This window comes from Oncorhynchus masou, chromosome 30 (genome assembly GCF_036934945.1).
Source record: "Oncorhynchus masou masou isolate Uvic2021 chromosome 30, UVic_Omas_1.1, whole genome shotgun sequence".
Classification (NCBI taxonomy): domain Eukaryota; kingdom Metazoa; phylum Chordata; class Actinopteri; order Salmoniformes; family Salmonidae; genus Oncorhynchus; species Oncorhynchus masou.
Genome location: NC_088241.1, coordinates 1,862,634 through 1,887,500, shown reverse-complemented (window position 1 = coordinate 1,887,500; position 24,867 = coordinate 1,862,634). Strand labels below are relative to the sequence as shown.

The window sequence follows — 24,867 nt, the reverse complement described above, 5'->3', positions numbered from 1 at the left end:
GTCTGCTGCTCTCTCCCTCCGCTGAGACTGACCCTCAGTCTGCTGCTCTCTCCCTCCGCTGAGACTGACCCTCAGTCTGCTGCTCTCTCCCTCCGCTGAGACGGACCCTCAGTCTGCTGCTCTCTCCCTCCGCTGAGACGGACCCTCAGTCTGCTGCTCTCTCCCTCCGCTGAGACGGACCCTCAGTCTGCTGCTCTCTCCCTCCGCTGAGACTGACCCTCAGTCTGCTGCTCTCTCCCTCCGCTGAGACTGACCCTCAGTCTGCTGCTCTCTCCCTCCGCTGAGACGGACCCTCAGTCTGCTGCTCTCTCCCTCCGCTGAGACGGACCCTCAGTCTGCTGCTCTCTCCCTCCGCTGAGACTGACCCTCAGTCTGCTGCTCTCTCCCTCCGCTGAGACGGACCCTCAGTCTGCTGCTCTCTCCCTCCGCTGAGACTGACCCTCAGTCTGCTGCTCTCTCCCTCCGCTGAGACTGACCCTCAGTCTGCTGCTCTCTCCCTCTGCTGAGACTGACCCTCAGTCTGCTGCTCTCTCCCTCCGCTGAGACTGACCCTCAGTCTGCTGCTCTCTCCCTCCGCTGAGACTGACCCTCAGTCTGCTGCTCTCTCCCTCCGCTGAGACTGACCCTCAGTCTGCTGCTCTCTCCCTCCGCTGAGACTGACCCTCAGTCTGCTGCTCTCTCCCTCCGCTGAGACTGACCCTCAGTCTGTTGCTCTCTCCCTCCGCTGAGACTGACCCTCAGTCTGCTGCTCTCTCCCTCCGCTGAGACTGACCCTCAGTCTGCTGCTCTCTCCCTCCGCTGAGACTGACCCTCAGTCTGCTGCTCTCTCCCTCCGCTGAGACTGACCCTCAGTCTGCTGCTCTCTCCCTCCGCTGAGACTGACCCTCAGTCTGCTGCTCTCTCCCTCCGCTGAGACTGACCCTCAGTCTGCTGCTCTCTCCCTCCGCTGAGACTGACCCTCAGTCTGCTGCTCTCTCCCTCCGCTGAGACGGACCCTCAGTCTGCTGCTCTCTCCCTCCGCTGAGACTGACCCTCAGTCTGCTGCTCTCTCCCTCCGCTGAGACTGACCCTCAGTCTGCTGCTCTCTCCCTCCGCTGAGACTGACCCTCAGTCTGCTGCTCTCTCCCTCCGCTGAGACTGACCCTCAGATCAGTCCAGTAAAATAAAAATAAAAAGCAAATTATTTAAATGTATGCTCACTCAGCTGTGCCTCACAAGTAATACAACAACAGATCTATTACCGGTGTGATCATATAGCCCCAAATGTTTTAATATAAAAACATTTTTTAAATGTCCCAAACTACAATGCATTGGCAGGGCAATTCAAGCAAAGCCAGTATGTGGTGATAATGTATTGGGCCTGTAGTTTACTGCACAAACCTCATTGCTACAATACTGTTTTTAATTGGTTGTTTCTTAGGCTTATATTTGAAGTCATGTTAATAAACAGAGTGGTAGATCTCGGCATGCATTTTGACTCAGAGTGATCTTGACTCAAAGGTTGGTGACGGCTTCTCTAACGTGTGTGTGTGTGTGTGTGTGTGTGTGTGTGTGTGTGTGTGTGTGTGTGTGTGTGTGTGTGTGTGCGTGCGTGCGTCAAAAGAACAGACCTTTTAGTATACATTTGTTATCAGTTCAACAGCAAGCTCTCTTGCTCCCTCTCTTTCCACTCTCTCACACACACACTTTCTCATTCTCTATCTCTTTTCTTTACTCTGCCTCCGTGTCTCTGGTGTGAATTCCCAGAGTTGTTCTAACCCAGGCCCTTCCTACAGTAATGTTATTCTTCCGGTCCACTGAGCTGCCTGTTCCTATTCCGGTCGGGAATGTTGCCCAGTCACTGTGGGAATGCCTCTACACTCTACAGTTGAAGAGACGTGTGTGTGTGTAAGAGACGTCTGTCCCAATTCCCATCACATCCCAGTGGACTGGGCAGGAGGGCTAAATAAATGTCCCAGCCTCGTCTCCACGCTACAGGCAGGGATATCATTAGTTAGGTGTGTGTGTGGGGCGTGCCTGGGTGTGTCTTCTCTTCATAGTGTTTATCATCAGCCCATAACCAGGAGATGTATAATGCTCTATATATTCTCTCTTCTTAAACACTTACTCTATTCCAAAGAGAGAGAGGGGATCATTTCATCTGTCCAAATAACTAGAATCAACGTTTGATGTGTGAAGTTGTAATGATCCCGTGGTTGTTCATTAACAACACTCTGATAGTGTTTCTGTGGGGAACAGCAGCAGTAGTGTTGACCTTCTGACTGTTTCCTTCCATTGCTGATGTTTTTCACACTGACTGAAAATATACTACGTTTTTCTTATACTGTACAGGATATTTGCCCAAATGGACATTATTTTCAGTCTCTGTTCCTCTCTCTCTTTCTTCCTCTCTGTTCTCTCATCCTGTTCTCCTAGTGAAGCTAATCCGGACTACATTTCAAGAGCCCTCTTCTGTCTTTTTCCTCCCTCTCTTTTTAGTCTTCTGTCGTTCCTGAAGTGGCACTAATCTCCCCCTCTCCCTGTCTCTTCTCCTCGTTCCCTCTCCCTGTCTCTTCTCCTCGTTCCCTCTCCCTGTCTCTTCTCCTCGTTCCCTCTCCCTGTCTCTTCTCCTCGTTCCCTCTCCCTGTCTCTTCTCCTCGTTCCCTCTCCCTGTCTCTTCTCCTCGTTCCCTCTCCCTGTCTCTTCTCCTCGTTCCCTCTCCCTGTCTCTTCTCCTCGTTCCCTCTCCCTGTCTCTTCTCCTCGTTCCCTCTCCCTGTCTCTTCTTCCTCGTTCCCTCTCCCTGTCTCTTCTCCTCGTTCCCTCTCCCGGTCTCTTCTCCTCGTTCCCTCTCCCTGTCTCTTCTCCTCGTTCCCTCTCCCTCCGTTTATGATCTGTCGACTGGAGCAAAACTAATCTAGGCTTCATCCACTACCATGTCTTTCTCTCTCTCTCCTTCCATCCCCATGTTTCCCACCCTCTCTCTCTCTTTCCATCCCCATGTTTCCCACCCTCTCTCCCTCCTTCCATCCCCATGTTTCCCACCCTCTCTCTCTCCTTCCATCCCCATGTTTCCAGCCCTCTCTCTCTCCTTCCATCCCCATGTTTCCCACCCTCTCTCTCCTTCCATCCCCATGTTTCCCGCCCTCTCTCTCTCCTTCCATCCCCATATTTCCCACCCTCTCTCTCTCCTTCCATCCCCATGTTTCCAGCCCTCTCTCTCTCCTTCCATCTTCCTTCCATCCCCATGTTTCCCACCCTCTCTCTCCCTGCTTCCATCCCCATGTTTCCCACCCTCTCTCTCCCTCCTTCCATCCCCATGTTTCCAGCCCTCTCTCCCTCCTTCCATCCCCATGTTTCCCACACTCTCTCTCCTTCCATCCCCATGTTTCCCACCCTCTCTCTCTCCTTCCATCCCCATGTTTCCCACCCTCTCTCCCTCCTTCCATCCCCATTTTTCCCACCCTCTCTCTCTCTCCTTCCATCCCCATGTTTCCCACCCTCTCTCTCTCCTTCCATCCCCATGTTTCCCACCCTCTCTCTCTCCTTCCATCCCCATGTTTCCCCGCCCTCTCTCTCTCCTTCTATCCCCATGTTTCCCGCCCTCTCTCCCTCCTTCCATCCCCATGTTTCCCACACTCTCTCTCCTTCCATCCCCATGTTTCCCACCCTTTCTCCCTCCTTCCATCCCCATGTTTCCCACCCTCTCTCTTTCCTTCCATCCCCATGTTTCCCACCCTCTCTCCCTCCTTCCATCCCCATGTTTCCCACCCTCTCTCCCTCCTTCCATCCCCATGTTTCCCACCCTCTCTCTCTCCTTCCATCCCCATGTTTCCCACCCTCTCTCTCCCTCCTTCCATCCCCATGTTTCCCACCCTCTCTCTCCCTCCTTCCATCCCCATGTTTCCCACCCTCTCTCCCTCCTTCCATCCCCGTTTCCCACCCTCTCTCTCTCCTTCCATCCCCGTGTTTCCCACCCTCTCTCCCTGCTTCCATCCCCGTGTTTCCCACCCTCTCTCCCTCCTTCCATCCCCGTGTTTCCCACCCTCTCTCCCTCCTTCCATCCCCGTGTTTCCCACCCTCTCTCTCTCCTTCCATCCCCGTGTTTCCCACCCTCTCTCCCTCCTTCCATCCCCGTGTTTCCCACCCTCTCCCTCCTTCCATCACCATGTTTCCCACCCTCTCTCTCTCCTTCCATCCCCATGTTTCCCACCCTCTCTCTCTCCTTCCATCCCCATGTTTCCCACCCTCTCTCTCTCCTTCCATCCCCATGTTTCCCACCATCTCTCCCTCCTTCCATCCCCATGTTTCCCACCGTCTCTCCCTCCTTCCATCCCCATGTTTCCCACCCTCTCTCCCTCCTTCCATCCCCATGTTTCCCACCCTCTCTCCCTCCTTCCATCCCCATGTTTCCCACCCTCTCTCTCTCCTTCCATCCCCGTGTTTCCCACCCTCTCTCTCTCCTTCCATCCCCGTGTTTCCCACCCTCTCTCCCTCCTTCCATCCCCGTGTTTCCCACCCTCTCTCTCTCCTTCCATCCCCGTGTTTCCCACCCCCTCTCTCTCTCCTTCCATCCCCATGTTTCCCACAATCTCTCTCTCCTTCCATCCCCATGTTTCCCACACTCTCTCTCTCCTTCCATCCCCATGTTTCCCACCCTCTCTCTCCTTCCATCCCCATGATTCCCACCCTCTCTCTCTCCTTCCATCCCCATGTTTCCAGCCCTCTCTCTCTCCTTCCATCCCCATGTTTCCAGCCCTCTCTCTCTCCTTCCATCCCCATGTTTCCAGCCCTCTCTCTCTCCTTCCATCTTCCTTCCATCCCCATATTTCCAGCCCTCTCTCTCTCCTTCCATCTTCCTTCCATCCCCATGTTTCCCACCCTCTCCATCCCCATGTTTCCCACCCTCTCTCTCTCCTTCCATCCCCATGTTTCCAGCCCTCTCTCCCTCCTTCCATCCCCATGTTTCCAGCCCTCTCTCCCTCCTTCCATCCCCATGTTTCCAGCCCTCTCTCCCTCCTTCCATCCCCATGTTTCCCACACTCTCTCTCCTTCCATCCCCATGTTTCCCACACTCTCTCTCCTTCCATCCCCATGTTTCCCACCCTCTCTCCCTCCTTCCATCCCCATTTTTCCCACCCTCTCTCTCTCTCCTTCCATCCCCATGTTTCCCACCCTCTCTCTCTCCTTCCATCCCCATGTTTCCCACCCTCTCTCTCTCCTTCCATCCCCATGTTTCCCACCCTCTCTCTCTCCTTCCATCCCCATGTTTCCCACCATCTCTCCCTCCTTCCATCCCCGTGTTTCCCACCCTCTCTCTCTCCTTCCATCCCCGTGTTTCCCACCCCCTCTCTCTCTCCTTCCATCCCCGTGTTTCCCACCCCCTCTCTCTCTCCTTCCATCCCCGTGTTTCCCACCCCCTCTCTCCCTCCTTCCATCCCCGTGTTTCCCACCCCCTCTCTCCCTCCTTCCATCCCCATGTTTCCCACACACTCTCTCCTTCCATCCCCATGTTTCCCACCCTCTCTCTCCCTCCTTCCATCCCCATGTTTCCCACCCTCTCTCTCCCTCCTTCCATCCCCATGTTTCCCACCCTCTCTCTCCCTCCTTCCATCCCCATGTTTCCCACCTTCTCTCTCTCTCTCCTTCCATCCCCATGTTTCCCACCCTCTCTCTCTCCTTCCATCCCCATGTTTCCCGCCCTCTCTCTCTCTCCTTCCATCCCCATGTTTCCCGCCCTCTCTCTCTCCTTCCATCCCCATGTTTCCAGCCCTCTCTCTCTCCTTCCATCCCCATGTTTCCCACCCACCCTCTCTCTCCCTCCTACCATCCCCATGTTTCCCACCCACCCTCTCTCTCCCTCCTACCATCCCTATGTTTCCCACCCTCTCTCTCTCTCCTTCCATCCCCATGTTTCCCACACACTCTCTCTCCTTCCATCCCCATGTTTCCCACCCTCTCTCTCCTTCCATCCCCATGTTTCCCACCCTCTCTCTCTCCTTCCATCCCCATGTTTCCAGCCCTCTCTCTCTCCTTCCATCCCCATGTTTCCAGCCCTCTCTCTCTCCTTCCATCCCCATGTTTCCAGCCCTCTCTCTCTCCTTCCATCTTCCTTCCATCCCCATATTTCCAGTCCTCTCTCTCTCCTTCCATCTTCCTTCCATCCCCATGTTTCCCACCCTCTCCATCCCCATGTTTCCCGCCCTCTCTCTCTACTTCCATCCCCATGTTTCCAGCCCTCTCTCCCTCCTTCCATCCCCATGTTTCCAGCCCTCTCTCCCTCCTTCCATCCCCATGTTTCCAGCCCTCTCTCCCTCCTTCCATCCCCATGTTTCCCACACTCTCTCTCCTTCCATCCCCATGTTTCCCACCCTCTCTCTCTCCTTCCATCCCCATGTTTCCCACCCTCTCTCCCTCCTTCCATCCCCATGTTTCCCACCCTCTCTCTCTCCTTCCATCCCCATGTTTCCCACCCTCTCTCCCTCCTTCCATCCCCATGTTTCCCACCCTCTCTCTCTCCTTCCATCCCCATGTTTCCCACCCTCTCTCTCCCTCCTTCCATCCCCATGTTTCCCACCCTCTCTCTCTCCTTCCATCCCCATGTTTCCCACCCTCTCTCTCTCCTTCCATCCCCATGTTTCCCACCCTCTCTCTCCCTCCTTCCATCCCCATGTTTCCCACCCTCTCTCTCCCTCCTTCCATCCCCATGTTTCCCACCCTCTCTCCCTCCTTCCATCCCCATGCTTCCCACCCTCTCTCTCCCTCCTTACATCCCCATGTTTCCCACCCTCTCTCTCTCCTTCCATCCCCATGTTTCCCACCCTCTCTCTCTCCTTCCATACCCATGTTTCCCACCCTCTCTCTCTCCTTCCATACCCATGTTTCCCACCCTCTCTCTCTCCTTCCATACCCATGTTTCCCGCCCTCTCTCTCTCCTTCCATCCCCATGTTTCCAGCCCTCTCTCCCTCCTTCCATCCCCATGTTTCCAGCCCTCTCTCTCTCCTTCCATCCCCATGTTTCCCGCCCTCTCTCTCCCTCCTTCCATCCCCATGTTTCCCGCCCTCTCTCTCTCCTTCCATCCCCATGTTTCCCGCCCTCTCTCTCTCCTTCCATACCCATGTTTGCCACCCTCTCTCTCTCCTTCCATCCCCATATTTCCCACCCTCTCTCTCTCCTTCCATCCCCATGTTTCCCACCCTCTCTCTCCCTCCTTCCATCCCCATGTTTCCCACCCTCTCTCTCTCCTTCCATACCCATGTTTGCCACCCTCTCTCTCTCCTTCCATCCCCATGTTTCCCACCCTCTCTCTCTCCTTCCATCCCCATGTTTCCAGCCCTCTCTCCCTCCTTCCATCCCCATGTTTCCCAGCCCTCTCTCTCCTTCCATCCCCATGTTTCCCACCATCTCTCTCCCTCCTTCCATCCCCATGTTTCCCACCATCTCTCTCCCTCCTTCCATCCCCATGTTTCCCACCCTCTCTCTCCCTCCTTCCATCCCCATGTTTCCCACCCTCTCTCTCCCTCCTTCCATCCCCATGTTTCCCACCCTCTCTCTCCCTCCTTCCATCCCCATGTTTCCCACCTTCTCTCTCCCTCCTTCCATCCCCATGTTTCCCACCTTCTCTCTCTCTCCTTCCATCCCCATGTTTCCCGCCCTCTCTCTCTCCTTCCATCCCCATGTTTCCCGCCCTCTCTCTCTCCTTCCATCCCCATGTTTCCCGCCCTCTCTCTCTCTCCTTCCATCCCCATGTTTCCCGCCCTCTCTCTCTCCTTCCATCCCCATGTTTCCCGCCCTCTCTCTCTCCTTCCATCCCCATGTTTCCCACCCTCTCTCTCTCCTTCCATCCCCATGTTTCCCACCCTCTCTCTCTCCTTCCATCCCTATGTTTCCCACCCTCTCTCTCCCTCCTACCATCCCCATGTTTCCCACCCTCTCTCTCCCTCCTTCCATCCCCATGTTTCCCACCCTCTCTCTCCCTCCTTCCATCCCCATGTTTCCCACCCTCTCTCTCTCTCCTTCCATCCCCATGTTTCCCGCCCTCTCTCTCTCTCCTTCCATCCCCATGTTTCCCGCCCTCTCTCTCTCCTTCCATCCCCATGTTTCCCACCCTCTCTCTCTCCTTCCATCCCCATGTTTCCCACCCTCTCTCTCTCCTTCCATCCCCATGTTTCCCACCCTCTCTCTCTCCTTCCATCCCTATGTTTCCCACCCTCTCTCTCCCTCCTACCATCCCCATGTTTCCCACCCTCTCTCTCCCTCCTTCCATCCCCATGTTTCCCACCCTCTCTCTCCCTCCTTCCATCCCCATGTTTCCCACCCTCTCTCTCCCTCCTTCCATCCCCATGTTTCCCAGTCTCTCTCTCACCCCTTCCATCCCCATGTTTCCTACATCCCTCCAACATTTTCTTTTTCTTTTCTATCTCTCCTCTGTATCTCTCCATCTCCTCTCTGGCCACTTATTTACCAAGTTTCCCTCTTTTATTTTGTACTCCCTCTCTATCTCTGTCACGCAGTGGCTGTTCTGTAAATGTGTTGGGATGAGGATACACTAGGAGAGAGCAGGATGAGACTGAGATGGAAGAAAGGAAAGATGAAAAAGTCTCTCTGTCTCTCTGTCCATTAGTGGTGCAGCTGTTGTTGTGCTCCCTGCAGCAACGCCTCACTCTCTCTCTGGTTCCTTCCTGTAGAGGTTCCCTTTTATCTAACATGTAGTGTGGCACATACAGTGTGTGTGAGGGCCCAGCAATGGCCGCTCCTGTCCTTTAGCCACAGCTTGTCTCTGGGTGCTCAGGTTGCTTTATTTCAACTGTCTCTGTCTCTCTCTGTCTCTCTCTGTCTCTCTCGGTCTCTCTCGGTCTCTCTCGGTCTCTCTGTCTCTCTCTCTCTCTCTCTGTGCCTCTCTCTGTCTCTCTCTGTGCCTCTCTCTGTCTGCATGTCCATTAGTGATTGTTTAGTTCCTTCCTGTAGAGGTTCCCTTTTATCTGACAACCAGCATGGCAGTGTGGCACATAGTGTGTGTGAGGACCCAGCGATGGCCATTCCCGTCCTTTAGCCACAGTCTCTCTCTGGCTGCTCTGGATGCTTTCAACTCTCTCTCTACGACTGTCTCTATCTCTACGACGGTCTCTACAGCTGTCTCTATCTCTACGGCTATCTCTTTCTCTACGACGGTCTCTACAGCTGTCTCTATCTCTATGACGGTCTCTACAGCTGTCTCTATCTCTACGACGGTCTCTACAGCTGTCTCTATCTCTACGGCTTTCTCTACGACGGTCTCTACAGCTGTCTCTACGACTGTCTCTACCTCTACGACTGTCTCTACCTCTACGACTGTCTCTACCTCTACGACTGTCTCTACCTCTACGACTGTCTCTACCTCTACGACTGTCTCTACCTCTACGACTGTCTCTACCTCTACGACTGTCTCTACCTCTACGACTGTCTCTACCTCTACGACTGTCTCTACCTCTACGACTGTCTCTACCTCTACGACTGTCTCTACGGCTGTCTCTACGGCTGTCTCTACGACTGTCTCTATCCCTACGACTGTCTCTACGGCTATCTCTACCACTGTCTCTACCACCTTTCTCTACAGCTATATCTATCTCTACGACTGTCTCTACCACCTTTCTCTACAGCTATATCTATCTCTACGACTGTCTCTACTACGACTGTCTCTACTACGGCTGTCTCTACTACGGCTGTCTCTACTACGGCTGTCTCTACTACGACTGTCTCTACTACGACTGTCTCTACTACGACTGTCTCTACTACGACTGTCTCTACTACGACTGTCTCTACTACGGCTGTCTCTACTACGGCTGTCTCTACTACGGCTGTCTCTACTACGGCTGTCTCTACTACGGCTGTCTCTACTACGACTGTCTCTACTACGACTGTCTCTACTACGACTGTCTCTACTACGACTGTCTCTACTACGACTGTCTCTGCAATGGTCTCGGTCTCTTTCCCTGCAACGGTCTCGATCTCGGTCTCTTTCTCTGCAACGGTCTCGGGTCTCTTTCCCTGCAGCGGTCTCGGGTCTCTTTCCCTGCAGCGGTCTCGGGTCTCTTTCCCTGCAGCGGTCTCGGGTCTCTTTCCCTGCAGCGGTCTCGGGTCTCTTTCCCTGCAGCGGTCTCGGGTCTCTTTCCCTGCAGCGGTCTCGGGTCTCTTTCCCTGCAGCGGTCTCGGGTCTCTTTCCCTGCAGCGGTCTCGGGTCTCTTTCCCTGCAGCGGTCTCGGGTCTCTTTCCCTGCAGCGGTCTCGGGTCTCTTTCCCTGCAGCGGTCTCGGGTCTCTTTCCCTGCAACGGTCTCGGGTCTCTTTCCTGCAACGGTCTCGGGTCTCTTTCCCTGCAACGGTCTCGGGTCTCTTTCCCTGCAACGGTCTCGGGTCTCTTTCCCTGCAACGGTCTCGGGTCTCTTTCCCTGCAACGGTCTCGGGTCTCTTTCCCTGCAACGGTCTCGGGTCTCTTTCCCTGCAACGGTCTCGGGTCTCTTTCCCTGCAGCGGTCTCGGGTCTCTTTCCCTGCAGCGGTCTCGGGTCTCTTTCCCTGCAGCGGTCTCGGGTCTCTTTCCCTGCAACGGTCTCGGGTCTCTTTCCCTGCAACGGTCTTGCTCTCTACAACTGTCTCACTCTCTTTCGCTACAACTGTCTCACTATCCTGTCTTTTTCAAACAACAAACCGTGCACTGAATGTACTGTTCAGGTGGCCATTCCCTGTAGTTGCGGACGAGCACTCACAAACACACACGGGGATCTGAAGGACAGAGCGGTGACAGAGGGTCCATCAGGTACACTGTCATTGTACCAAGGTCACCCAGCACTCTGTGGTGGCATCCTCTTCTCTCCTGTGTCATTGTGTGTGTTTATCCACTCAAATTAACCAGCACTCTCCTGTGTGCGTGTGTCACAGGCCAACTTTTTCTCTAACTGAAATGAACTAAAACAGCCGTAAAGAGAGCACGGCAGGTAGGACACAGTTGCACGTGACACAGGAAGCTCCTAAGGTCTGTGCTGGGATTAATTAGTCACTTTATCTATGTTCCTCTCTCCCTGTTGGTGTCTATTTATTGAATTCAATTCTCTTTGGATATCTTGGTTCTGCAGACTGCTGAATGACATTGTAAATGAACAGAAAGTCTAACTTTGACTCTACAGTAAATTTGACACTACTGAAGTGTCCCGGTGAAAAGTGTCCCCTACCCACTCCAGTAGAGCGGTGTCATGGCAAAAAGCCCCCTTCCCCAATTCTGCTGTGCTAGAACAGGGTTGCATCAGACGCAACCTTCAAAATCCGCATCATCAGAGTGGTGTCACGCTGAAACAGCTCCCCCTGCTGCTCCGCCTTTCTTTCCTCCTTTCCCCCTCAATCTTCCGCTATCTTCCTCTACTTACCTTTCAATGAAGACAACTTCTCCAAACACGAAGTCTGCTGTTGTTCCCCACCCTCCTCTCTCATTCTCTTTCCTTCTCTCTCTTTCCCACTGTGTGAAGCCATTATAGACCTTCCACTCTCTCTAATTGATTTTCCCTTTCTTTCTCCTACTCTCCTCTTTTTCTCCCTCCCTCTCTCCCCTGCTGTGAACAGTCCATCTCGGTCATTTCAGGTTCCCCTCTCTGGTCTTTCACCTTTTTTTCAACTTTTTTTTCTTTTTCTATTATGAATACCTTTGTGCCCCCTGCCCACCCTTCCGAACACACACACACTCGCTCACACACACACCGCTCTCACACACACACACCGCTCGTCTACCTCTCTCTCCGACTTCTAGCACAACACTGAAGGACGAACTTTGACCAACTTCCTACCGTGATTCGATTTTTCTATTTTTCGGCGAGCAGGTTTGGAATGTTTTCCGCCCAGGAAGATGGCTCCCTATCTCTAGTCACTGTGTTTATAAAATGGCGGCGCGGGGCAGGAGAGGTGGAGTCACGGAATGGTGTCTCTCTGCAGTTCTCTGTCTGGAGACACACATGCATGCTCACATCCACTCACACTCACACAGTGGGTCTCTCTCTGCAGTGCAGTGCTTTCCTGAGACGCATGCGACCATGGCAGCCATTTTGGGGTAGAGCTGGCCGTGACCAATATAGAACAGTTATCTACAGCACGCATGTAGTCATTCACGCATGTAGTCATTCACACAAATTTACCTAATCATGTACAACAGCAATACACAGATAATAACTTTGGTATTTCCACCATGTATATGAAGTTTGAGTAGTTAAAAAGCTTTTTATTTCTCATTTTAACATTCTGCCATAAAGAACGTATGTTCAACTTAATATCACAAGAGGCCAAATAAAGTATCCGGGTTGGCCACTTCATCTGAAATCAGACATAAATCCCCTTGTGACATGGGGAATGTAAGCTTGTTCTGTACCACAGGGAAGGGCAACTGTATGTAAGCTTGTTCTGTACCACAGGGAAGGGCAACAGAATGTAAGCTTGTTCTGTACCACAGGGAAGGGCAACTGTATGTAGCTTGTTCTGTACCACAGAGAAGGGCAACTGAATGTAAGCTTGTTCTGTACCACAGGGAAGGGCAACTGAATGTAAGCTTGTTCTGTACCACAGAGAAGGGCAACTGAATGTAAGCTTGTTCTGTACCACAGGGAAGGGCAACAGAATGTAAGCTTGTTCTGTACCACAGGGAAGGGCAACAGAATGTAAGCTTGTTCTGTACCACAGGGAAGGGCAACTGAATGTAAGCTTGTTCTGTACCACAGGGAAGGGCAACTGAATGTAAGCTTGTTCTGTACCACAGGGAAGGGCAACTGTATGTAGCTTGTTCTGTACCACAGAGAAGGGCAACAGAATGTAAGCTTGTTCTGTACCACAGAGAAGGGCAACTGAATGTAAGCTTGTTCTGTACCACAGGGAAGGGCAACTGAATGTAAGCTTGTTCTGTACCACAGGGAAGGGCAACTGTATGTAGCTTGTTCTGTACCACAGAGAAGGGCAACAGAATGTAAGCTTGTTCTGTACCACAGAGAAGGGCAACTGAATGTAAGCTTGTTCTGTACCACAGGGAAGGGCAACTGTATGTAGCTTGTTCTGTACCACAGAGAAGGGCAACTGAATGTAAGCTTGTTCTGTACCACAGGGAAGGGCAACTGTATGTAAGCTTGTTCTGTACCACAGGGAAGGGCAACAGAATGTAAGCTTGTTCTGTACCACAGGGAAGGGCAACTGTATGTAGCTTGTTCTGTACCACAGAGAAGGGCAACTGAATGTAAGCTTGTTCTGTACCACAGGGAAGGGCAACTGAATGTAAGCTTGTTCTGTACCACAGAGAAGGGCAACTGAATGTAAGCTTGTTCTGTACCACAGGGAAGGGCAACAGAATGTAAGCTTGTTCTGTACCACAGGGAAGGGCAACAGAATGTAAGCTTGTTCTGTACCACAGGGAAGGGCAACTGAATGTAAGCTTGTTCTGTACCACAGGGAAGGGCAACTGAATGTAAGCTTGTTCTGTACCACAGGGAAGGGCAACTGTATGTAGCTTGTTCTGTACCACAGAGAAGGGCAACAGAATGTAAGCTTGTTCTGTACCACAGAGAAGGGCAACTGAATGTAAGCTTGTTCTGTACCACAGGGAAGGGCAACTGAATGTAAGCTTGTTCTGTACCACAGGGAAGGGCAACTGTATGTAGCTTGTTCTGTACCACAGAGAAGGGCAACAGAATGTAAGCTTGTTCTGTACCACAGAGAAGGGCAACTGAATGTAAGCTTGTTCTGTACCACAGGGAAGGGCAACTGTATGTAGCTTGTTCTGTACCACAGAGAAGGGCAACTGAATGTAAGCTTGTTCTGTACCACAGGGAAGGGCAACTGAATGTAAGCTTGTTCTGTACCACAGAGAAGGGCAACTGAATGTAAGCTTGTTCTGTACCACAGGGAAGGGCAACAGAATGTAAGCTTGTTCTGTACCACAGGGAAGGGCAACAGAATGTAAGCTTGTTCTGTACCACAGGGAAGGGCAACTGAATGTAAGCTTGTTCTGTACCACAGGGAAGGGCAACTGAATGTAAGCTTGTTCTGTACCACAGGGAAGGGCAACTGTATGTAGCTTGTTCTGTACCACAGAGAAGGGCAACAGAATGTACGCTTGTTCTGTACCACAGAGAAGGGCAACTGAATGTAAGCTTGTTCTGTACCACAGGGAAGGGCAACTGAATGTAAGCTTGTTCTGTACCACAGGGAAGGGCAACTGTATGTAGCTTGTTCTGTACCACAGAGAAGGGCAACAGAATGTAAGCTTGTTCTGTACCACAGAGAAGGGCAACTGAATGTAAGCTTGTTCTGTACCACAGGGAAGGGCAACTGTATGTAGCTTGTTCTGTACCACAGAGAAGGGCAATTGAATGTAAGCTTGTTCTGTACCACAGGGAAGGGCAACTGAATGTAAGCTTGTTCTGTACCACAGAGAAGGGCAACTGTATGTAGCTTGTTCTGTACCACAGAGAAGGGCAACAGAATGTAAGCTTGTTCTGTACCACAGGGAAGGGCAACTGAATGTAAGCTTGTTCTGTACCACAGAGAAGGGCAACAGAATGTAAGCTTGTTCTGTACCACAGGGAAGGGCAACTGTATGTAGCTTGTTCTGTACCACAGGGAAGGGCAACTGTATGTAGCTTGTTCTGTACCACAGGGAAGGGCAACTGAATGTAAGCTTGTTCTGTACCACAGGGAAGGGCAACTGTATGTAGCTTGTTCTGTACCACAGGGAAGGGCAACTGAATGTAAGCTTGTTCTGTACCACAGGGAAGGGCAACTGTATGTAGCTTGTTCTGTACCACAGAGAAGGGCAATTGAATGTAAGCTTGTTCTGTACCACAGAGAAGGGCAATGGAATGTAAGCTTGTTCTGTACCACAGAGAAGGGCAATTGAATGTAAGCTTGTTCTGTACCACAGAGAAGGGCAATGGAATGTAAGCTTGTTCTGTACCACAGAGAAGGGCAATTGAATGTAAGCTTGTTCTGTACCACAGGGAAGGGCAACTGAATGTAAGCTTGTTCTGTACCACAGGGAAGGGCAACTGAATGTAAGCTTGTTCTGTACCACAGAGAAGGGCAACTGAATGTAAGCTTGTTCTGTACCACAGGGAAGGGCAACTGAATGTAAGCTTGTTCTGTACCACAGGGAAGGGCAACTGAATGTAAGCTTGTTATGTACCACAGAGAAGGGCAACTGAATGTAAGCTTGTTCTGTACCACAGGGAAGGGCAACTGAATGTTAGCTTGTTCTGTACCACAGAGAAGGGCAACTGAATGTAAGCTTGTTCTGTACCACAGGGAAGGGCAACTGAATGTAAGCTTGTTCTGTACCACAGGGAAGGGCAACTGAATGTAAGCTTGTTCTGTACCACAGAGAAGGGCAACTGAATGTAAGCTTGTTCTGTACCACAGAGAAGGGCAACTGAATGTAAGCTTGTTCTGTACCACAGGGAAGGGCAACTGAATGTAAGCTTGTTCTGTACCACAGGGAAGGGCAACAGAATGTAAGCTTGTTCTCTACCACAGGGAAGGGCAACTGAATGTAAGCTTGTTCTGTACCACAGGGAAGGGCAACTGTATGTAGCTTGTTCTGTACCACAGGGAAGGGCAACTGAATGTAAGCTTGTTCTGTACCACAGAGAAGGGCAACTGAATGTAAGCTTGTTCTGTACCACAGAGAAGGGCATCTGAATGTAAGCTTGTTCTGTACCACAGGGAAGGGCAACTGAATGTAAGCTTGTTCTGTACCACAGAGAAGGGCAACTGAATGTAAGCTTGTTCTGTACCACAGAGAAGGGCATCTGAATGTAAGCTTGTTCTGTACCACAGGGAAGGGCAATTGAATGTAAGCTTGTTCTGTACTACAGGGAAGGGCAATGGAATGTAAGCTTGTTCTGTACCACAGGGAAGGGCAATTGAATGCAAGCTTGTTCTGTACCACAGGGAAGGGCAATTGAATGTAAACTTGTTCTGTACCACAGGGAAGGGCAACTGAATGTAAGCTTGTTCTGTACCACAGAGAAGGGCATCTGAATGTAAGCTTGTTCTGTACCACAGGGAAGGGCAACTGAATGTAAGCTTGTTCTGTACCACAGGGAAGGGCAACTGTATGTAGCTTGTTCTGTACCACAGAGAAGGGCAACTGAATGTAAGCTTGTTCTGTACCACAGAGAAGGGCATCTGAATGTAAGATTGTTCTGTACCACAGGGAAGGGCAACTGAATGTAAGCTTGTTCTGTACCACAGAGAAGGGCAACTGAATGTAAGCTTGTTCTGTACCACAGAGAAGGGCATCTGAATGTAAGCTTGTTCTGTACCACAGGGAAGGGCAATTGAATGTAAGCTTGTTCTGTACCACAGAGAAGGGCAACTGAATGTAAGCTTGTTCTGTACCACAGAGAAGGGCAACTGAATGTAAACTTGTTCTGTACCACAGGGAAGGGCAATTGAATGTAAGCTTGTTCTGTACCACAGAGAAGGGCAACTCAATGTAAGTTTGTTCTGTACCACAGGGAAGGGCAACTGAATGTAAGCTTGTTCTGTACCACAGGGAAGGGCAATTGAATGTAAGCTTCACAAAATAATGTAATTGTGAAAACGTGTCTTGCCTGTATATCTCTGGGTAACAGGGTTGATGTGTTGTGCTCCACCTGCTCAGTTTTCCACCACAAAACACCAGAACATGGCCGAAGGAGTAGAACCAGCTCACCTGCTTTTACACTATGACTTGACTATTAATGTTCAATATCTCTATTTAAAAAGGAATAGTTTCACCAGCATCTTATTATAATATTAAAACGAGTTCAGTTCACATAACAGGATTGACCTTAAATTGAGGGACAGGTTTATTTTTTTACCTTAAAATGAATCACTTAAATATTACTCTTAAGAAATGACTTTGTTAAAGCAACAAAATAACTAGGGCCTTACAATGATGGTGAAAATTGAGATATGTTGGGATTAAGTGGGTTAAAATCTTCCTAGAATTCAGAGGATGCACAGAGGGACACGTCAAAATGCTGAATGTTGGTACTTTAGTCTTTGTTAAAGGTGATCGCTCCTCTATTTCCTGGTTGCTAAAATTCTAATTCAATATCTTTTCCATAACCAAAAATATTGTGTTTTCAGCTGTTTGAAGCAGCAAAATAGAATGTTAAAGATTCAAAGAAGTAACATAAGAACCTAGAACAGATCTACCGCTTCAGAGACTTGCTTTCAATGAGTGACAGATCTGTAACTCGCATTTCTATGTGACTTTGGTTGAGTCACCCAAAAAGTGACATATTGCAGCTTTTATATAAAGATCTGATTTATTGAATTTTCTATGTGGACTATATTAATGGACACTAATATTAATATTTAATGTAATATTCAATATTTGTGCACAATTTCTGCTTCAAATATCAAAGGGATGAAAAGGCACTCATCTCGTAGAACGATCTATTCATTATCAGTGAACAAAAATATATTACGTTTTTCAATTATTTTACGCATATATATATATTTTTTTTTTTTGTCATTGACGATACAACATTTAATTGTTTATGCAGCCCTTTGAGTGTTCTTCTTGAAACAGCAGTATAGTTTGGTAAATTATTACGTTTATTAAACCGTTATAATCACGCAGAGTCATTTTAAAGTCAGCTATTGATGTAGGCATTAGGTCAATGCGTACATTTCAAAATCAGTTAATGCTCTTTAATTTATTAATTTAGTCTTTGAGTATGCATTTGTTTGTTGCCTTTGATGTAAATAGTTTGGTATGTTCTGTTAATTGTATTTGGAGAATTACCTGATAAAACCTCCGCTTTATTTGAGCTGTTTTTATCCACTCAATGTGGACATGAAAGATTGGATTAATAGAACCCTGCAACTTTTACCTTATTGTTTTATAATTATTAACTCATGTTACAAAACAGAATAAGGAACAGAAGTGATGTGTTCTGTAACATTCATAGTTTTGATGCTTTGGACACAAAATGCCCTTTTCACATTTTCTTCTGCTTAACGTTAGTGCTCACACACACACACACACACAGTGAGAGACCCGACCACAGCATGTAATTTAATGCTTCGTTAACTCTTCCATAGTTATTTCTTCAGAATATGAGAGGTTTGTTTAGCCCCTCCCTCATCAACATGGAAGCCTCTTTGACTTGTATTACAACCCTGACTATAGACATAACAGAATAGAACACCTATAGATACCTTAGTCGAGCCCTAATAACACACACACACACACACAGAGAAAATGATCTCCAAGCTAAGTATTCGATCAGTGAGCCATCTTGTGAAAAGCATGTCTTAGACATCAGGGTTCTGCTGATGTCCACAATTCATCCAGTCAACTGGATAACAGTTTCATTACAACGATCTCCTGCACATTTTCTGCTATTTTCTTCCTAAACCTTTCCCTTGTTCTCTCCCTTCACTATCAGCCTTACTTTTCTACTTCTTTTTGCTCTTTCTGGTCTTGTAGCATTCTCTCCCGCCCTCTTGCCCCTCTCCACCTTGCTTTGCCCTCCAGCACCCATCCCACCCCTCTCTAACTCCCTCCAGTCCTCCATTATTTCCTTTTAGTCAGCCCCCCTGCTGAGGGAGTGACACCCAGACAAAAACACCCCTCCCTCCTCCATCTCTCTTTCTCTCCCTCTCTCCGCCTGACCTTCTTACAATCTTTCCTTCCCTCCCTGCTTTTCTCTGTTTTTCTCCCAGGTCTTTTCCACCTCCACCCTTTCATTTCCTCTCCTATGTCCTCTTCTGTTTCTGTCTTTCTGAATGTTGCTGCCTTCTTTCTTTTTCTCTTTTCCCTTTCTCTCTCCTATTCCTCATCTCTCTCTCCTATTCCTCATCTCTCTCTCTCCTATTCCTCATCTCTCTCTCCCTTATTCCTCACCTTTCTCTCTCTTATTCCTCACCTCTCTCTCTCTTATTCCTTACCTCTCTCTCTCTTATTCCTCATCTCTCTCTCTCTTATTCCTCATCTCTCTCTCTCTCCTATTCCTCATCTCTCTCTCCCTTATTCCTCACCTTTCTCTCTCTCCTATTCCTCATCTCTCTCTCTCTCCTATTCCTCATCTCTCTCTCTCTCCTATTCCTCATCTCTCTCTCCCTTATTCCTCACCTTTCTCTCTCTTATTCCTCACCTCTCTCTCTCTTATTCCTCACCTCTCTCTCTCTTATTCCTCATCTCTCTCTCTCTTATTCCTCATCTCTCTCTCTCTTATTCCTCATCTCTCTCTCTCTTATTCCTCACCTCTCTCTCTCTTATTCCTCACCTCTCTCTCTCTTATTCCTCACCTCTCTCTCTCTTATTCCTCACCTCTCTCTCTCTTATTCCTCACCTCTCTCTCTCTTATTCCTCACCTCTCTCTCTCTTATTCCTCACCTCTCTCTCTTATTCCTCACCTCTCTCTCTCTTATTCCTCATCTCTCTCTCTTATTCCTCATCTCTCTCTCTCTTATTCCTCATCTCTCTCTCTCTTATTCCTCACCTTTCTCTCTCTTATTCCTCACCTTTCTCTCTCCTATTCCTCATCTCTCTCTCTCTTATTCCTCATCTCTCTCTCTCTTATTCCTCATCTCTCTCTCTCTTATTCCTCATCTCTCTCTCTCTTATTCCTCATCTCTCTCTCTCTTATTCCTCATCTCTCTCTCTCTTATTCCTCATCTCTCTCTCTTATTCCTCATCTCTCTCTCTTATTCCTCATCTCTCTCTCTCTTTTTCCTCATCTCTCTCTTATTCCTCATCGCTCTCTCTCTTATTCCTCACCTCTCTCTCTCTTATTCCTCACCTCTCTCTCTCTCTTATTCCTCATCTTTCTCTCTCTTATTCCTCATCTTTCTCTCTCTTATTCCTCATCTTTCTCTCTCCTATTCCTCATCTCTCTCTCTCTTATTCCTCATCTCTCTCTCTCTTATTCCTCATCTCTCTCTCTCTTATTCCTCTCTCTCTCTCTCTTATTCCTCATCTCTCTCTCTTATTCCTCCTATTCCTCTTATCTCATCTCTCTCCTTATTCCTCATCTCTCTCTCCCTTATTCCTCATCTCTCTCTCCCTTATTCCTCATCTCTCTCTCCCTTATTCCTCATCTCTCTCTCTTATTCCTCATCTCTCTCCCTTATTCCTCACCTCTCTCTCTTATTCCTCACCTCTCTCTCTCTTATTCCTCACCTCTCTCTCTCTTATTCCTCACATCTCTCTCTCTTTTCCCTTTCTCTCCCTTATTCCTCACCTCTCTCTTATTCCTCACATCTCTCTCCCTTATTCCTCACATCTCTCTCCCTTATTCCTCACATCTCTCTCCCTTATTCCTCATCTCTCTCCCTTATTCCTCATCTCTCTCCCTTATTCCTCATCTCTCTCCCTTATTCCTCATCTCTCTCCCTTATTCCTCACCTCTCTCCCTTATTCCTCACCTCTCTCTCTCTTATTCCTCACCTCTCTCTCTCTCTTATTCCTCACCTCTCTCTTATTCCTCATCTCTCTCTCTCATTCTTATTCTTATTCTTACTTATTCTTATTATTAACATTATCTTCCTCTTGACTCACTTTCTTCGCTTGTTTTTCATTCAACCTTTAAGAAAATTTGCATTGGGGACATATTTTAGGGTTGCGCAGTCAGTAGTAATTTTTCATGGCATTTGGCTGTGAGTAATGGTAAATACCCTCCCCTAGTCATTTTTCTGTTTTTTTGTTTCATGCAAGTAAGGCTGTAGTTTTTGGGAAACTTGAAAATTACTTGAATAATGAACTTTATTTTTATGTCCTGCTCTCTCCCTCTGTTCCCCTCGCTTAGCAACCGTAGGGTCCAAGCAGAACAAGCAGGAACAAGGTGAGATACAACTGCACTCTGTGTGTGTGTGTGGTATGAAAGCATGCACAGGATGTTCATTGGTATTGATGAACTGCTAATTATCTGACTCTCTCTCAGGTACTCCAGCTCTTCACAGTGATGTGTGTTCAATGAGGACAGTTCCTCTTTCTCTCCTCCTCCTTGTCCCACTCTTGAACTTCCTCTCTATCTAACACCCCTCTATTCAAGCTGACCTGCTGAGTATCTACCATGCCCACTGTAGATGGCCTGCCTCACCCACTCAGTCCCTACTTTAAACTATCCACACCACATAGGGAGGTCAAGTCTTCATTTCAGACACTAAAATGACTGCAATAGGGTAGACTTCAACACTACACACACTCCTACTACACACACTCCAACTATACACACTCCAACTACGCACACTCCAACACATCACCTCTGTCTTTTCTGGGGTGGCACTAATCTTTCTCTTTTTGGCCTCTTTTCTCTCTGTCCACTCTCTCCTCTCGTTCCCTCTTCCATCCCTCGCTCCTGACTAAGCTCCCTCTGAAACAGACTGACACTAATCTACCATCAAAGCTCTCATTCTTCATTTCCCACCTTTATCCACTCCATCCTGTAGACTCCATCTGTGTCGTCTCTCTTCCTCTCTCTCTCTCTCTCTCTCTCTCTCGCTCTCTCTCGCTCTCTCGCTCTGTGTCTCTCTCTCTCTCTGTGTCTCTGTCTCTCTCTGTCTGTCTGAACATAATGTGCCAGCTGAGCCAAAGTGGATCATCCAGACGTTGTTCTGTTAAATTACTACGGAGAGGACCAGACTTGGAGTTGACTGCTTCTGAACAGAACCATGTTTTTGAGTTGACGTCATTGGATTTGAAAGTCATTGTTTTTTAGATGAAAAACTACCTTTTTTTTTGTATCCAAAGTGGGACCAACTGTTAAACACAGTAACACCAAATGTTGACCAAACTTTCTTAATAAAGTTAACCAGTGACGACTCTGCCTAAACCAGGATATGCTGTGTGAGTGGGACCCTGGGAATGATGAACTGGAATATTGTAACTGGTCTGCTACGCCCTCTACTGGGATCATACTGGTTAGACTGGTCCAACTGGGCTGTAACACCTGACACTGTGGGAGTAATCTGACCATATCTGGAATTAACTGGACTGTGTCTGGTGGTTTACCTCTGTCTTAAAAGGCAGTCAAAAGGAATTGTGGGAAATACACTGAGGGTACTTCCTCACTTCACCTCACACGCACCGAACCACATCGGCTGATTGGCGATTGCTCCTCACCAACCAGGTGTGCAGGTACAGTATTTAGACTGTCTGCTGAGCACTTAACCAGGCGAGGACCTCTACCTATGAGAAGAGGCCTAAAGCTGGTGTTTGTTTGAATAGAGGTTTTTATTTTAGTGCAGTAAAGATTCTGCTTTAGGTGTTTCAGTTAAATATTGATGTTTTGTAGAGGTCCTGTAATGTTGGCATCCATTTTGATTATTTGAAAAATCCTGAAAAAATCTACATTTTTACATGGTTGAACTTTTTTATACAAATGTTTACAGGTCTAGATTAACTCCAATTGTTGTTGTTTATAGTGCTATCAAGAATAACTAAGGCACTTTAGTACAGGTTACCCATGTATTTTTCTTTAAGTTATAAAACATACATTTTTTAATTCAACAAATAGCATTAAAAAATGCCATTTTATTATCAAAGCAATTTCAATTAATACATTTTATTTTGATTGTCATATCTTTAATCTGTTGGTTAGATATGATTTCATGTTCCATTCACAAAAGTAATATATCGCTAAATTGCATTTACAGTAGAAGCGTGTTACAAATATCACAAACCTAACAAATATACATATATATTTTATTTTCAAAAGTGAGAGATTTAATTGAAATTATTCTTATTAATTTAATCCCACAAAAACGAGTGTATATTTAATTAAATTCATAATTCTGATAAATAGCTTATCTTAATCCAACATAATCTTAAATACAGGCTATTCCGGGATGCAGTTTTTCCCACATTCTGATGTTGTCTTTGGTAACAGCATTTAGAAAACAATGTTTTCTTTCCGAAATAAATATGTTGACTCATAGTTATGCCTGTAAGCACTTACTCAGAGAGATGCGTCTGTAGTATTACTTTACACACACATTTGGGTAACAATATACTTCAATGACAATTAAATATTTTGTTCTCGTCTACGCAGGTTATTCAGTAATGTAATGATTATTCCAGGGGTTTAAACACTCATGTCTGGACCTTTGTTGTATAAAGCTGGTGCTCCCAGATTTTTGTTTTTTTTGTTTTCACATTTTAGTGAAGTATGAAACATCTTCTATGAAGAGCGAACTGCAAACAGCCCTTTTATACAAGGTGAGATGACAAAATAAAGATGATTGCAATAAGACTGTTGAAATTTCTTAACTTTGCTATTTGTGGTTTTTTGCAGTTTATTTGTCTTCCTTCGTGTTTCTTTGTTTTACTACAGGAAGTTCTATAATCAAGACTAATATAGACAGTGTATACACACACACACATACAAATACACACCTTTATTTATGGAATACAAACATATGTTCAATGCAAAGGATTATGTTCGTTGTGAGACCTCTGAGGCTCCAGATGACCTTGTGGTTTGAAAGGCCATTGTAACCTGAGAAAACCAATGGAATATTGATCTGAGTTTATATTTGATGTACAGTCGGCAGAACCCTGATAAGACCAAGACATTGCATACTCCTGGGAGTACTCCTTCATACATCATAGCTGATACAGTATATGTACAGTCGGCAGAACCCCGATAAGACCAAGACATTGCATACTCCTGGGAGTACTCCTTCATACATCATAGCTGATACAGTATATGTACAGTCGGCAGAACCCCGATAAGACCAAGACATTGCATACTCCTGGGAGTACTCCTTCATACATCATAGCTGATACAGTATATGTACAGTCGGCAGAACCCCGATAAGACCAAGACATTGCATACTCCTGGGAGTACTCCTTCATACATCATAGCTGATACAGTATATGTACAGTCGGCAGAACCCCGATAAGACCAAGACATTGCATACTCCTGGGAGTACTCCTTCATACATCATAGCTGATACAGTATATGTACAGTCGGTAGAACCCCGATAAGACCAAGACATTGCATACTCCTGGGAGTACTCCTTCATACATCATAGCTGATACAGTATATGTACAGTCGGCAGAACCCCGATAAGACCAAGACATTGCATACTCCTGGGAGTACTCCTTCATACATCATAGCTCATACAGTATATGTACAGTAGTTATTTGTATTCCTATCAAGACCAATATGCAACAATGAATACAGTAATATCAGCATTTGTTTAAGATCCACTTACATCTAAATAACCGACCTTTGTGCAGTTGGGCCACGACCATTAGATCTGATGACATGTTTCTGTACCTGAGCTTAGCTTGCTAATGTCGCCATGACATCACTTACAAGCGTGATCAGGGATTTCTGTTGGAGAAACTGTTTTTGCCTATCTTTGGCCTATATGTTTGAAAATATATGTAGGTTTTAAATTATAGCCCCAGACATCCAATATCCCTGGATGTGATGGCTAATGTCTCTTATTTCATGGTTTATAATCTCATCTGATTTGTATTTATTATGGATCCCCATTAGTTCCTTCCAAAGCAGCAGCTACTCTTCCTGGGGTCCAACAACATTAATGCAGTTATATACGATTAAGCAATAAGGCCCAAGGAGGTGTGGTATATGGCCAATATACCACAGCTAGGGGCTGTTATTATGCACGACGCAACGCGGGCCCTTAGCTGTGGTATATTGGCCATATACCACAAACCACCGAGGTGCCTTATTGATATTATAAACTGGTTACCAATGTAATTAGAGCAGTAAAAATACATATTTTGTTGTACCTATGGTATATGGTCTGATATACCATGGGTGTCATTACAAATATTACATGACATTACATTTTAAAACACCCAATACATTTAGTGTGTTCCCTCAGGCCCCTGATGTCTGTCACAGATAACACATGATCTT

At 47.5% G+C, this 24,867-nt stretch overlaps 1 protein-coding gene across 1 annotated transcript in view; it reads left to right on the top strand.

Moving 5' to 3' along the window:
* LOC135521778 (ephrin-A4-like) overlaps positions 1-23,236 on the top strand; it is an 84,420-nt gene extending 61,184 nt beyond the window's left edge. Inside the window, exons 4-5 of the mRNA XM_064947505.1 lie at positions 20,779-20,814; positions 20,914-23,236. Coding sequence (XP_064803577.1) covers positions 20,779-20,814; positions 20,914-21,008 — 131 coding nt within the window. The 3' untranslated portion in view covers positions 21,009-23,236. The remainder of the gene's footprint in view (positions 1-20,778; positions 20,815-20,913) is intronic.
* Positions 23,237-24,867: the final 1,631 nt, after the last annotated feature.